The sequence below is a fragment of the Thalassophryne amazonica genome, chromosome 3 (assembly GCF_902500255.1).
Source record: "Thalassophryne amazonica chromosome 3, fThaAma1.1, whole genome shotgun sequence".
Taxonomy (NCBI): Eukaryota; Metazoa; Chordata; class Actinopteri; order Batrachoidiformes; family Batrachoididae; genus Thalassophryne; species Thalassophryne amazonica.
This window is the reverse complement of record NC_047105.1, coordinates 67639752-67655264: the sequence shown is the minus strand read 5'-3', so window position 1 is coordinate 67655264 and position 15513 is coordinate 67639752. Positions and strand designations below refer to the sequence as shown.

Here is a 15513-nt window from a genome sequence, read left to right as displayed (position 1 = left end):
ACTTTTATAACAGACCTCGTACATTTGTTTATTTATATTTACAAACTTTTTTTTTATATAGTGTGTGTGCTTCTTATCCTGTGTGCTGCTACACAATGCTGCCGGAACCTCTATTTCCCTGAGGAAGTCTTCCCAAGGAATCAAAGTTCTATCTAATCTATTTTTGTCTTTCCTGTACGACTGTAAATGCTATCCTGTAAACTATGAGTCAATCCAGATTCATTTTTCCCATCACACCCACCAAAAACTATAACTGACTGAGGTGTCTGGGTTTCTTGGTACATTCCTCAATAAGTTATTTTGCATGGTCATTTTGTGAGAAACATACTTTATATTTCTTAATTGATGGAAATGAAGTCCAAGACATATCCAGTCATTTGGAACTGGGTATCCATCTCTTCATTTGTCAAAGGACAACTGGCTGTAAAAGCGACTTGTTAAAAAAATGGAGATACTCTGTATACAAATGACTAATTCCTAAAGTTAAAGTGAATTTTTTTATTTTATTCTTTTATTTTTTGATCTTTTGTGCTTTTTAAATTTGTTTTTAATTTATTTTAAATTGTTCTTGAACTGTTTTGTGTGAAGTACCTTGAGGTTGACACGACAAGCACATCTTGATTCATTTTAGCTCCACTGTAATTGTGTAGTAGCAAAATCAGAAAAAAAGTGTACCCCCCCCCCACCCACCCACAATTTTCTTTTTGGGGTATATTAAAAATACAATGGTAAGTTGTCAAGACTTGTCTGACAATTTATTAGCTGTCTTAAAGATCACAGTGAGTAAGTGCACGTGTGAGTATTGCGGAGAAGTTGTAGAAAGATGCTGGTCATTAATATATTTAAACTGTATTAAATACTCACAGAACAGAAACACCCAGCAGATCCACTTCATTTTATACACTGTACAAAGTATACAAAATGTACTGTACAAGTTCATTCGACTAGTAATATCTACTTAAGGATATTTTGCAATATTAAACAAAAAGCAATTATATACATTTACAAACAAATTGAACAGAAGCTATTTACACATGTACAAACAAAAGCAAAAATCCCAATGCTGTCAGCTGTTCTTCCGACTGCACAATCAACATGCCATAAAATGAAGATTTCACAGTTTAATAGTTTCCTCAATGCTTTTCACTCGATCTCTGTGAAACGTGCAAACATTGCTTTCCGGACAGCGTCTTTGTAGGTGTCAGATGCTGACAGCTCATAGGAGCTTCCCTTAATCCCTAAACCTGTGCCTTTGGCCCTCAGTGAAGCCTATGGGAAGAAGCACAGACACACATACATATGTATCCTTCAGGCAACAGTGGGGGAAAAAAGAGGTTATGGTCACATGAATTTGCTATTTGCTGGGATTTTCCATCTGCATAAAGTCAAAAGAACTGAAAGTGTTGGCTGCTCACAGAGATTGGTGTTGTGATGCCCTGCTGGTGGCACCCTAGACCTTTGCCCTCCTGCCAGCCCATCCCTTGCAGCATTTTGTTCCCAATGTTATCACTTGTTAGACCATCTTTAGTGGGCTGTTCGTAGTTTCTGTTTGACGTGAATGAGAAGAGGCAAATATATATAAAAAAAAAAACATTAAGAGGAAAAAAAAAATCATTTACATGTTACAGATTTGGAATAAGCACTGTTTGCAATGTGGTCTGTACTTACACGGCTAGGGCTGGGGGTTGGTAGAATTTCTTCTTAGGCACAGGATGTTCAGGGATACCGTACTTCTCCCTTCTCTCTGCAGCTCTGTCTCTGTACATCAGCTGTCAGAGTGAAATATCAAATGTGCTCACTTCAAACGATTACCAAAACAGAGAAGCAGGTATGACATATTCAGGGAAATACCTCTCTTTCCACTCGTTCTGTCTCAGCCCTCTCCAGCTCCTCCAGCTCAAATTCTGACAGCTTGGATCTCCTCTGTATTTCCAAGTTTTGCTGAAACAAACACCAATGTGAGTTGAGTAATCGCAAGCATACATTAAAATCCAGTATATGCACAAGTCATTATGGGGTATTTGAAGGTCTTATTTTCTATGTGAAGCAGTGAACAGATGGCAGTGTTCAGAATATTCAGTGTTCAGAATATTCAGTGCTACTGTCCTAACCTTGTGCAGGTCAGAGAGCTGCTGGTGACGCAGTAAACCCTCTTTGTTGGCAAACTGCCTTCGACACAGGAGGCAAACCATCTTCTTCCAGTCAGTGATTCCTTCCTCATCTGCCATTCTGTCTGAGCTTCCCTCCTCTGGGTCACTGTCCTCGTTGTAAACTGGTACCAGTCCACTCTGCAATATAAAAATGGATAAAGGTGGAATTTTATGGGATTTGCTTCCATGAAATGAGTAAGAAAGAGTTGTGTGTCTTCCATGAAGTGTGTACACACAAACCTTTGCAGCAGCTTCTTGTTCTAGGATTCTAAAATGTTCAACCATAAGGGCATGCATGTCGAAGCCTCCGAGTTGCTGAAAGGAAATGAAAAATCTTGTTCAACATAATTAGACTGCTGCTGTACATATCGTTACTCTCACTACACAAACGCAGTCTCAGTCTTTTGGAGTTGTGATGCTACAGCTGTTTTTTTCTGTTAAATACACATGTATCTGTTGAGGCTCGTAACTGATAGCGACTCAGACATAAGCTTACTAAATGTGTACTATTTTACTAAAACAAAATACAAGTAAGGAGTTTCTCACACACACACACACACACAGAGTCAGGGGTTTCACTACATAAGGACGTAGACCAGAGGTCTCAAACTCGTTCCACAAAGGGCCGAGACGGTGCAGATTTTCTTTGCAACCACCCACTTATTCCACCACCTGATTTTGCTGACGAACTGATTCCACCACCTGATTTTGCCACCTGATTTCACTGATGAACTGATTCCATCACTTGATTTCACTGATTCCACCACCTGATTTCGCTGATGAACTGATTCCACCACTTGATTTTACTGATTCCACCAGCTGATTTTGCTGATGAACTGATTCCATCTGCTCAAAGTGATGTTAATCATTGAAATCACCTGGTGCAGTGGGTGGTTGCAAAAAAAACGTGCACCCTCTTGGCCCTTTCTGGAATGAGTTTGAGACCTCTGACGTACACGGAATGAAAAAGTAACAGCTGCACACATTTGAATTGCTGTAGTATGTGGTGTAGCTTTCAACATGATTGGAGCATTTTTAAATTTTGACCCCTGTGTAATTCTTCAATTGACCCCTACCTGGCTGCCTATTGAAAATTTAGGTGGCTAATGTGCTTTAAAAAAAAAAAGAGTAATGTCTAAGGTGTATGTGTTCCAATTTTGGTGCTTGTTTCCAGAAATGAACAATTGTTACAGTTATCTGCTTCACTAAAAATGAATGTTGCTGCATTTCATTTACAAATTACAATAATACTGTATTGTTTTTATTATTACCAAGAATCAAGGGTTTTACTTGCCTCCTCCACTTCAATCAAACTTTTCTAGTCCCTTTCCTGGACACCTGCATTCAGATTATAACTATTTCTGAAGGTGAACTAAATGGTTTTAAAAAATATTTATGGACAGCTTGAATGTAAAACATTTAATTATGACCACTCTCCATGCAATGTGGAGTTGCGTCAGGAAGGGCATCCGGTGTAAAACTTGTGCCAAATAAACATTTAAATCCATATCGGACCTGCTGTCACGACCCCGAGTCAAACAAAGAGAAGCCAAAAGAACTTACTGTTAAGTAACAATCAGAATCATGATATAATCAGTATTTTTACAATGTTTTTGAATCATGAGACTGACTGTCAAAGAATTATGGCACAACAGCTTTACTCCCCTGTGGCCCAATGTCCTTATTCTATGTTTGCCATGTACAGACAAGATAAAACAATAATATAAATCTTTCTTTTGTTACTGTATCCCCAAAATATCCATTTTTCCACATGCAAAACATCTGTCAGGGGGGGGCAAGAATTGAATGGAATTTTCTTATGATTCGAGCACATAAAAAATTTTCAGGTTATTGGGAAAAAGTATTAATTATGGATAACACTCTATTTGATAATTAAATTACACTGTTTTAAATCTGCATTTTTGCCCAGAATCTCCTTCTGATGTCCCTTTTATAGTTTCCTCTATATGTGATTTCTTGCAGAGGTGCTGTGGGAAGCAGGGTTCTAGCTAGGACCACTTTAGTGCCGGGTAAATTATGTGATTGCGGGTCAGAGTTTCAGGGGGCCGCAGGCCCCTGGATCCGTGGCCCCCCGAAGCTATATGGTTTTATACCACTAAAACATTCTTGGCAAGCCTTATTTTAACTCATTTTCGGTCATTTTAGACACACTGAATGTAAGAATAATAAACAAAAAATTATACTTATGTTGTAATATTTGTAAGATCAAAGTTATTTTTTGCATGTTTCAAAGTGTAAGTTAATAAATTAAACAACATTGAAAATGTTAAAAATACATTAATATTTAATGGACATAGCATTTAGTCTCTTCTTCAAAAATGGACACACAGTTTTTAATCCAGTGAAGCAGGCAGTTTTTCTGTCATCCTGACAGTTTTCAACAATTTGAGTGGGATTACATTACTTTTTCTTTTTAAACAATATAACACCTAACTGCCTTGTTTGAACAAGAGCTGAAACTGGACTGATTTGTCAAACCTGTAAATAAGTTTCGCTTTTTTTTTTGGCGCTGTGCCCCCAGATCTCCTCGTCCGCCCACTCTCTCTCTGTTGCGCACGTCTGCTGGTTTTCAAACTCAGAGCTTTTTGGAACCATGAAGCCTTTCAGCTGTAAAATAAACCAAATTTCTGAATATATCTTCAAATACGGATACAGAGGACCCCTGGATTAATGTCGGTTTTTCATGGTGGCTTTTTTTTTTCTTCCGCTCAGCACGCAGCAGAGACGCTGTTTCCAGTGGCTCCCATTCACAGCTCTGTTGTCACAGAAAGCACTGACTCTCTGCTGTTTGCGATTTGATATGAAGAAAATGAGAAATATATTTCTTATTACTTTAATTATTGGTTTAAAATGGCAAAACTATGACTCTATAAGCTTGAAATACGATCGAATTGGTACATTTTCAGCAAGGACCCTGGTGAGAAGGCTGCATTTTTGTAAATCAAACCTGATAATGAAGACGGCCGACGGTAGCTACTGAAACCACTAAAGGTGTGGAAAATGTACATTATTCTGTGACATTAATGGAGGAGAATGAGTACCTTTTTCTCAAAAAGGAAGAAACCTGCATCGGCAGCTGCAGACTCCTTCTTGTCCTCCTCCTTGGATGGTCCCAAACCCTGGAAGCTGTTCTTTAAACTTTCCTTTTGTTTATTTAAGCTTTTTGCCCAACGCTCCATGTCCTTTGCAATCTGCAAATAAATATTGGAATAATAATATAACAATATAACAATACAGATACCATTTAAAAACAACCCCCATGCATGCTAAAATAAAGTGTGTTTTTTAAAGATAATATGTACCTGCTGTGCAGACTTGCTCTTCGGTTTTTCTTTTTTCTCTTTTGTAGTTGTTGTGGCTGGGGGAGTAGCTGCAGAGGCATGACCTGTGCTCGTTTCTGATGCTGCTGGTGCGGGTATATATGCCTGCTTCTCACTGTCCCAGTACAAGTACTGTTGCGTGGTGGCATTATAGAAGTACTATTAATGACAAGCATAAAGTTTGTGATAAAATGAGTGTCATGTACAATATATGTACAGGGTTTGGAAATGTATGAAGTGAGGCATGAAGTACATACCTGGCTGTTAGCATCATAGTACAGGCCAGTCTGTGGATCATAATAGTAACCTGAAGACTTATCATATTGGTATCTGGAGGTGTCAGGGACAGCTACAAATGAAAGAACATTTAAAAACAGTGAGGAAAGTGAAGTTAAAGAAAAAAGATACTGGATGGGGACCACTTCCCGAACCTCTGCAAGGACAATGTGACTCATGCAGCTGCAAGATGTGGGCCTAACTCAAGAGATTCAGCTCGAGCCAGTGAACGCATCCATATAAAGCAATTAAATGTACCATATACGGTTTGGGAGTTATAGGCCAAAAAGCAAATGGCTGCTATAATGCCCCCTATAGGTGCATTTGTTTCAATTTTTGTGTCTGAGTTATGTGCTGTATTTTTTTTTTTTTTCTTTTTCTTAAACCAGACCTGAAAATATCACCACCACAGCTGTGGGGGAGACAACTACACCTTACAGCAGGTATACACAGGGTCCAAACAACCTACGCGAACCGCCTCCCAAGCACACAAGGATCATGTGACAAGTAATGATGCAGCCGCAAGACGTGGGCCTGACTCGTAGAGCCACATGGGTGATGGCACCGTCATGCCAACTTTTCCTTCAAGAGGATTAAATTTAACTAAGGCGTCCATACTTTTCCAGTATGTGCAATTTGCTCCCACCAAGTGTGTGAAGTGTTGTGCATCCAGGTAACTACACTGTAACAGTCTGTCTATATTTATCAATATTCAAAATCTACCGTAACATCTGTTCAACCAAAGAGCAACAACACTGATAGAAATATTCTCTTTGTGGTACACATGAAGGTCAGAGGTGATTGAGCAATGGATTGAGTTGAATATTTTTTAAATATAACAATCCAAAATAACATTCACTTAAAGGTGCTTCTTCTGAATAAGGTTTAATCTGACCCATACCCTGAGCAAACACATAATGTTCAGAAAAAGACTCCCGCAGGAATTCTGATTATAGCAAGGAACCTCAAGCACACCAGACTCAGTGTGGTGACTGTCCTTACACATATCCTGCACCTCCGTCATATGTCTCTGCCACACAAGGCTTCCTCATATATGTGAGGAAGCTGTAAACTCCCACCTTTTCTCTTGGCACTCTCTCATATGCTTTATTTAAGTCCACAAACAAACAACGCAACTCCTTCTGGCCTTCTCTACACTTCTCCATGAGCACTCTCGGAGCAAATATTGCATCTGCAGCGCTCAATCTGTGTAATTTAAAGCTATTCATACTGAAAATTATGAAAAATTCTTCTTTGAACATTGTTGGTCTTTGATGGATATGTTGCTGCGATTTGAATTTCATGCTTTTCTATGCGTCTAATTTCAGATTATTACTTCCCCACTTGGCACCAACTATTACAAAATTTGGCAGGCATCTTTTTGTTCATTTTTCTTTATCATTGGACCATGTTTCATGTTTAATGGACTTAATCATCTTAATAACAAACACATATGTCTACTGAATGTATGTGCAGGTTGTGGTAGCTATGTGGACCATCTCCCAAGGTCCGGCATAGCCCATGCCACTCCCTACATTTCAAATGTTGGGATGTGGGCCTGACCCACAGAACCATATGGGCGATGGCATTGTCATGAACCAACTTTAACTGTTTCTGAATGGGTTATATAGTCCCTTAGTAAAGCTAAATTGAGAAAAATTTAAAAAACAACAAAAAAACAAAAACAGATATAATTCTGAGAACATTTATTGTGCAGATCTCAAAAATTAAAACTCAGCACGCTATGGTGCAAAATAGTGCAAACAAACAATTTTTATAATTTAGAATGCAAATTGCAAATTTCAAAAACATGAACAAATGGGCAGAAATCGAGAGACTGATCTTGAACAAGTGAACGAATCCATATAAGGGACTTGAATGGGCAATGTACGGTTTGGGAGCTAAAGGCCAAAATGCAAACACGGTGCTATAGCGGCCCCTATAAGTGGATTTGTTTAATTTTTTTGTGTTACAGTTACTTACAGGGTTTTTGCTTTGCAACCACTGTACCCAGCCCCGCTGGGGCTTGGACCCCTAAGCCTATTTTGTGGTGAGTAAGCAATGACTACAAAAGCGCAAAGCCAGAGCCCCCTTTCATCACTCTAGCAGTCAAATCCAGTCTGGTTTCTGATCAATAGAATGAAAAGTGATAAATATGAAACATTAGCTTGAGATTGTTAGATTCAATGGAATGGGATCTGCATTGCAGTGTCACTGAACACACTGACATGACAAAACTTGCATCATCATATGAAGACAAAGTGCAATAATTGGGAAATATAATCTATCAATTTCAATTTATTTTCATTTATATAGCACCAAATCACAACAGAGTTGCCTCAAGGCGCTTCACACAAGTAAGGTCTAACCTTACTAACCCCCAGAGCAACAGTGGTAAGGAAAAACTCCCTCTGAGGAAGAAACCTCAAGCAGACCAGACTCAAAGGGGTGACCCTCTGCTTGGGCCATGCTACAGACATAAATTACAGAACAATTCACAGAAACAATTCACAAAACGAATATAAAGGAAATGCTGTTGGTGCACAGGACAGGAGGGTCTCCAGCACAAATACAACTCCCATCTCTGGATGGAGCTGCACCTTAAACAAAGAGAAAAACAAAAAACAGAATTGGGCATCAGAAAGAGAAGAAATACAATATAATTTGTCAGCATTAAACAACGGGAAAAACAGAAAATACTAAGGTGATCGCCGGCCACAAGCCCTAAGCTTTACAAAAAAAGACCCAGAATTTAGGTAAAGTTGAGGCCACAGCACGCTCTGTTTCCTAATAAAATTAATTAAAAGAGTAAAAAGCATAAAACAAAACTATACCAGTACGCTAGCCATACGAAAGGGAAAATAAGTGCATCTTAAGTCTGGACTTGAAAGTCTCCACAGAATCTGATTTACTGATGCTTGCATGGATTGCTTGCAGTGACACTCTTTGGTCCACCACGTGAGGTTGTATGAGACCTTCTTATGCTGATCACTTCATTCATATGTGCAACGCTGCGCTTTTACACATGGAGCCAGCAGCCAGAGGGCTGTTCAAACAGCATTCACATCCCAAAGAGTAACATATTGCTGCTCCTAACAATCTTTGGGATACCATGCGAGACTGCTCTGCCCTACGATTGGATATTGGAAAACCATGTGACCAATTCCGATTGGACACTCACATTGCGCATCTCACAGCTTCTGTGAGGAGACGGCTGGTGGACGGCTGGCTCGAAAGTCCGCGAAGTTCACTTTTCAGCAAAAAAAAAAAGTATGTTTCTACAGTATACAGTGTTCAGAATAATAGTAGTGCTATGTGACTAAAAAGATTAATCCAGGTTTTGAGTATATTTCTTATTGTTACATGGGAAACAAGGTACCAGTAGATTCAGTAGATTTTCCCAAATCCAACAAGACCATTCATGATATGTATACTCTTAAGGCTATGAAATTGGGCTATTAGTAAAAAAGTAGAAAAGGGGGTGTCGTATATGACGGCGTCGGCCCCAGAGGGTTAATGCTGACAAATTATACTGTATTTGTTGTCTTTCTGATGCCCAATTCTGTTTCTTTTTCCTCTCTGTTTGAGGCGCGGCTCCATCCAGAGATGGGTGTGATGTGTTTCTGAAACCCTCCTGTCCTGTGCACCAGCAATATTTCCTGCATTTTCGTTTTGTGAATTGTTTTGTAAACTGTCGGTAGCATGGCCCGAGCAGAGGGTCACCCCTTGAGTCTGGTCTGCTTGAGTTTTCTTACTCAAATCATCAGAGGGAGTTTTTCCTTACCACTGTCACCTGTGTGCTTGCTCTGGGGGTTGGTAAGGTTAGACCTTACTTGGGTGAAGCGCCTTGAGGCAACTTTGTTGTGATTTGGCGCTATATAAATGAAAATAAATTGAAATTGAAGGATTATGTCAAAACTCCTTCACAGATTCTCACCAAATTTGCAACTCAGATGGATATTAGGGCATTGAAGACTCCACTGAATTTTGGAGGTGATCCGGACGCAGACTCTGGATCAAGATTCACTTTATATAGGCTTTGAAAGATTACGTCAAAACTATTTCATGGATTCTCACCAAATTTTCACCACTGATACGTATTATGCCATGAAAGACTCCATTACATTTTGGAGGTGACCTGAATCCGGATTCTGGATTAAGATTTCACTTTATATAGGCTTTGAAGGATTTCTTCAAAACTACTTCACGGATTCTCATTAACTTTGCACCACACGCACATATTAGGGCATGGAAGACTCCACTGATTTTTGTAGGTGATCTGGATCCGGATTGGCGGACGTCATAAATCTCTGATTACTCTTGTTGATTTCTGCTCTCGCTCTCTTTTTCAAGGTGCTGTTGAGCTTCAATGACGGCTGAATTACCAGGCTGTACCCTGCCTGATCACAATGCTTCTGGACCTAATTTGCTAGACACAATTAGTTGTGATGAACTGTGGGTCACGCATCTGGGCCCAGTTTCATAAAGCAGTCTAATCTTCTTTCGTCGAATAAACTCAGTTGACTAATTTTTTTATGTCAGTCTTTGCACAAAGCGCTTAGTCGGCTAAAGTTTCACATTACCCGACTAAAATTTTTAGCCTGGTACAGAGGAGGCTAATCTTATTTTAGTCGACAAAACGTAAGTGTCTTATCTCCAAAAATGGCAGCTATCATGTACCACCACTTCATGGAACACTCAAGCACCCCTACAATGCTTATACTCTTCCAAATGGAGATCTTCCTTTGCTTTTGGCCATGGTTGTAGCAGACGACTGTCATGATGTGTTTGTGACAACTCTCACATTAGCCACCGGGCATCGCTGTTACGCTGAGCAGTGCATCAACATCATCATCATCATCAACATCATCTTCAACCACTTTTCAAGGTTCGGGTCGCGAGGGCAACAGCTCCAGCAGGGGACCCGAGACTTCACTTTCCCATGCCACATTGACCACCTCTGACTGGGGGATCCCAAAGCGTTCCCAGGCCAGTGTGGAGATATAATCTCTCCACCTAGTCCTGGATATTCCCCGAGGTCTCCTCCCAGATGGATGTGCCTGGAACACCTCCCTTGGGAGGCGCCCAGGAGGCATCCTTACCAGATGCCCAAACCACCTCAGCTGGCTCCTTTCAACGCAAAGGAGCAGCGACTCTACTCCGAACTCCCAGCAGATGACCGAACGTCTCACTCTATCTCTAAGGGAGACACCAGCCACCCTCCTGAGGAAGCCTATTTGTACCCGCGATCTAGTTCTTTTGGTCATGACCCAACTCTCAGGACCATAGGTGAGAGCAGGAACAGAGACTGACCAGTAGATTGAGAGCTTCGCCTTTTGGGTCAGCTCCCTTTTCGTCACAACAGTACAGTAGAGCACTGTGTGCACAAAAAGACTTGACGGAAGTGCTGTAAGTATGTAGAAGAAGAACTGCTAGACTAAGAGCTAAGCACATTGTTCTGCAGTTCATATGTGTCCGCAAATGTCAATAAAGCCAGTTAACAAAACAAAAGCTGGACAGTTCATGACAACGACCAACCTGGAAGTCAACAAAACTCTTGCGCATTGGAGCCCGTTATGCCCCTGAAACTCATCGACTAACATAAGACGGCTAATCTACAAGTTAGCTGGTGATGTGAAATGGTGATTAGATGGATAATACTGGGTGCCTAACTAAAGTCGACTAAGTATGTTTAACAGACTAAAAGATTAGACTGCTTTATGAAACTGGGCCCTTATCTTTGTTGGAATGCCCTAAGCAGTGGGTCAGCCCTATGAGTCTGGATTGCTTGAGGTTTCTTCCTCAAAAGTGCCAGAGGGAGTTTTTTTCATAAAACTGTTGCCTATGTACTTGCTCAGCGGGGTAGGTAAGGTTAGACCTTACCCTTCTGAAGCGCCTGGGGGGGTGGCTTGTGTTGTGATTTGGTGCTATATGAATGAATTGAATTGTTACTTCAAATTATATTCTCACAATGCCCTGATGTGGAATGTAGCAGCTAAAGGATTATCTTAGCCAGCACAAGACAATGAGTCAGGGACTTATACATGCCCAAAACTCCATGATTGAATACAAGTGACCTGATATACAGTCAGGAAGACTTATTCCACAGACACATACTGAACAGTACAGTCCCTGTTGAATTTGATAAATTTCATGTTGAGTTGTCCGTCGCTCACTAAAACGAGCCAAGAGAAACTACAAAAATGGACGCATATACAGTGAGGAAAATAAGTATTTGAACACCCTGTGGTTTTGTAAGTTCTCCCACTTAGAAATCATGGCGGGGTCTGAAATTTTCATCTTAGGTGCATGTCCACTGTGAGAGACATAATCTAAAAAAAAATCCAGAAATCACAATGTATGATTTTTTAATAATTTATTTGTATGTTATGCTGCAAATAAGTATTTAAACACCTGTGAAAATCAATGTTAATATTTGGTACAGTAGCCTTTGTTTGCAATTAGAGGTCAGACGTTTCCTGTAGTTCTTGACCAGGTTTTCACATACTGCAGCAGGGATTTTGGTCCACTCCTCCATACAGATCTTCTCTAGATCTTTCAGGTTTGGAGTTTCAGCTCCCTCCAAAGATTTTCTATTGAGTTCAGGTCTGGAGACTGGCCAGGCCACTCCAGGACCTTGAAATGCTTCTTACAGAGCCCCTCCTTAGTTGCCCTGGCTGTGTGTTTGGGGTCACTGTCATGTTGGAAGACCCAGCCATGACCCATCTTCAATGCTCTTACTGAGAGAAGGAGGTTGTTTGCCAAAATCTCGCAATACATGACCCCATCCATCCTCCCTTCAATACGGTGCAGTCGTCCTGTCCCCTTTGCAGAGGAGCACCCCCAGAGTATGATGTTTCCACCCCCACGAATCACGGTTGGGATGGTTTTCTTGGGGTTGTTCTCATCCTCTAAACATGGTAAGTGGAGTTGATTCCAAAAAGTTCTATTCTGGTCTCATCTGACCACATGACCTTCTCCCATGCCTCCTCTGGATCATCCAGATGGTCACTGGTGAACTTCAAACAAGCCTGGACATGTGCTGGCTTGAGCCGGGGGACCTTGCTGCCCTGCAGGATTTTAAACCATGACAGCATCATGTGTTACTAATGTAATCTTTGTGACTGTGGTCCCAGCTCTCTTCAGGTCATTGACCAGGTCCTCCTGTGTAGTTCTGAGCCTTCTCAGAATCATCCTTACCCCACAAAGTGAGATCTTGCATTGAATCCCACACCGAGGGAGATTGACAGTCATCTTGTGTTTCTTCAACTTTCTAATAAATAATCATAACAGTTGTCTTCTACCAAGCTGCTTGCCTGTTGTCCTGTAGTCCATCCCAGCCTTGTGCAGGTCTACAGTTTTGTCCCTGGTGTCTTTAGACCAGTGATTCTCAACCGGGGTGCCGCGGCACCCTAGGGTGCCGTGATAGATCGTCAGGGGTGCCGTGGGTATTTTTCATATTCGCGATTATTTTTCATATTCGCGATTACCGTGAATTATTTATTTTATCCACAAAGCATAAAACGACTCAGAATCTGATGTCAAACGTGCTGTAGCCTCGCTCTCGTCTTAAGGCGGGACAATAACAAGGAGGCTGACGGCCAATTAAAACAGTGCCGTCTTCTTCAAAAGCCTTCTAAAATGCGGAGCTGTCGGTGTGTGTGTCTGTGCCTGTGTGTGTGCGCGCGCGTGGAGTTAACAGGCTGCAGACTGCGAGGGAGGGGGTGGGTGAGGGAGATTCCTGAATGCAGGCGCGACACATTCAGTGCGCAGCGAGCGCGGAGCAGAGAGAGGATTTTAACCCGAGTGAACATTAACAAAACAGAAACGTGAAGCTGCCTTTACTTCTCTCTGAACTTTCTCTAAAGGTGTGATTCTGCCGTTACCATCCTGTTCACACCATGTGCGCGTCGTATGCTGAATTTATGAGATCATGAGATGAAATAAACGGTCAAATATCTTTAAAAACATATTTAAAAAATGAGAATATATGAATGAACTGAGCCACAAAAAAAAAAACAATGTTCAGACGCAGAGATCACAAAAAGCAGGTGAGAACTCTAACAGCTGTTATTTTCCAAAGGTATTTATTTGTTCAAGCTTGAGCTTAATGCAGTGTTTAAGCACAAAACGTGACTGATGAGGAGAAACAATTTCAGAAATGCAACAGAAACAACCACAAATCAGAAAAAGTTGGGACTATATGTAAAATGAAGATAAAAATAAAAATGGTGCACGTTCCCAGTTTCTCCACTCACAGAAGCCAAACGTTCTTCCAGAGTTGTGTAATTATACTACAATAGTAGAATATAAAGAAGGGGAAAAAAAGAAAAAAAATAGACAATATATTCGTCAATCGCAATTATTTGTCTGACAATTAATCGTCTCCAGAAATTCCTAATCGTGACAGCCCTACTTGAGATCAGAGCGCAAAATGCTTGAGGATTTTCGAAATGCGGTGTTTTCTGTATCGATTTTCTATTGTGATAATTGGGTTTTGTGCAAAACCAGAGGTAATAGCATTATAATATTATTTTGGTTGGTGGTGTGCTGCAGGATTTTGTAAATAGAAAAAGGGTGCCGCGGCTCAAAAAAGGTTGAAAATCACTGCCTTAGACAGCTCTTTGGTCTTGGCTATGGTGAACAGGTTGGAGTGTGATTGATTGAGTGTGTGAACAGATGTCTTTTATACAGGTAACAAGTTCAAACAGGTGCAATTCATTCAGGAAAAGAGTGCAGAATAAGAGGGCTTCTTAAAGAAAAATTAACAGGTCTGTGTGAACCAGAATTCTTGCTGGTTGGTAGGTGTTCAAATACTTATTTGCAGCAGTAACATACAAATCATACATTGTGATTTCCGGATTTTTTTTTTTTTTTTTTTTTTTTTAGATTATGTCTCTCACAGTGGACATGCACCTAAGATGAAAATTTCAGACCCCTCCATTATTTCTAAGTGGGAGAACTTGCAAAACCGCAGGGTGTTCAAATATTTATTTTCCTCACTGTACATTTACCGGAATACTATCATTTTGAACAAAAAACTGGATAAGCAGAAATAACGGAAACTTTCTGAAAAACAGGTGTAAGGTTCTCCTGTTTATGCACATGTTGAGGCAGTTCTGTGCTGCTGACTTTACTTACCTGATGGAGTGGAAGTGGGTGCAGCACAGACAGTCGTCACAGCAGTGGAAGCTGCTGGCATCACGAGGGAAGTGGTACAAACATTAGCGGCCTGTTGTTCTGCATCAACTGGTTTCACTAACTGATTTAACAGATGGAAGTGAAAAATTTCACTACAAATGTTTGAATACATTATACAAGGTTACAACAGTACTTATACATACACACACACACACACACATATATATACATATATATATATATATATATATATATATATATATATATATATATATATATACACATACACACACACACACACACACACACACACATTTTGTTATAGTGCAGATTTCTGCATTAGGTATGTTACCTGTATGGCGGGTTGGCTGATAATGACAGGCTGGTAAATTTGAGGGGCCTGGGTTATAACAACACCCGCGGCTGTAGGGATCAATGTCTTCATACCTGGAGCAGCTGCAGACATTCAAGATCTTTATTTCATGCCAATTAGTAATGTTAGCTGCTAAAGTGTAAAATGGAGACAAACACTTCTTCCTACCTCCAAGTAATCCATCTCCAACAGCATGTGCCAATCCTTCTGGCTGCTGCTGCCATAACTGGGA

General features: G+C 40.5%; 1 protein-coding gene across 2 annotated transcripts in view; it reads right to left on the bottom strand.

Moving 5' to 3' along the window:
• Window positions 1-883: 883 nt before the first annotated feature.
• Window positions 884-15513, bottom strand: part of LOC117506952 (RNA-binding protein 5-like) — a 57786-nt gene continuing 43156 nt past the window's right edge. Inside the window, exons 14-25 of one of the 2 annotated variants that reach the window (XM_034166626.1) lie at window positions 15450-15507; window positions 15261-15364; window positions 14909-15029; window positions 5749-5840; window positions 5474-5650; window positions 5213-5362; window positions 2391-2465; window positions 2112-2288; window positions 1852-1941; window positions 1669-1769; window positions 1416-1545; window positions 884-1269 (exon numbers count right to left, since the gene is read on the bottom strand). In XM_034166626.1, the coding sequence (XP_034022517.1) occupies window positions 1144-1269; window positions 1416-1545; window positions 1669-1769; window positions 1852-1941; window positions 2112-2288; window positions 2391-2465; window positions 5213-5362; window positions 5474-5650; window positions 5749-5840; window positions 14909-15029; window positions 15261-15364; window positions 15450-15507 (1401 nt within the window). In that variant the 3' untranslated portion in view covers window positions 884-1143. The remainder of the gene's footprint in view (window positions 1270-1415; window positions 1546-1668; window positions 1770-1851; window positions 1942-2111; window positions 2289-2390; window positions 2466-5212; window positions 5363-5473; window positions 5651-5748; window positions 5841-14908; window positions 15030-15260; window positions 15365-15449; window positions 15508-15513) is intronic. The other variant, XM_034166627.1, reaches the window with a different exon arrangement.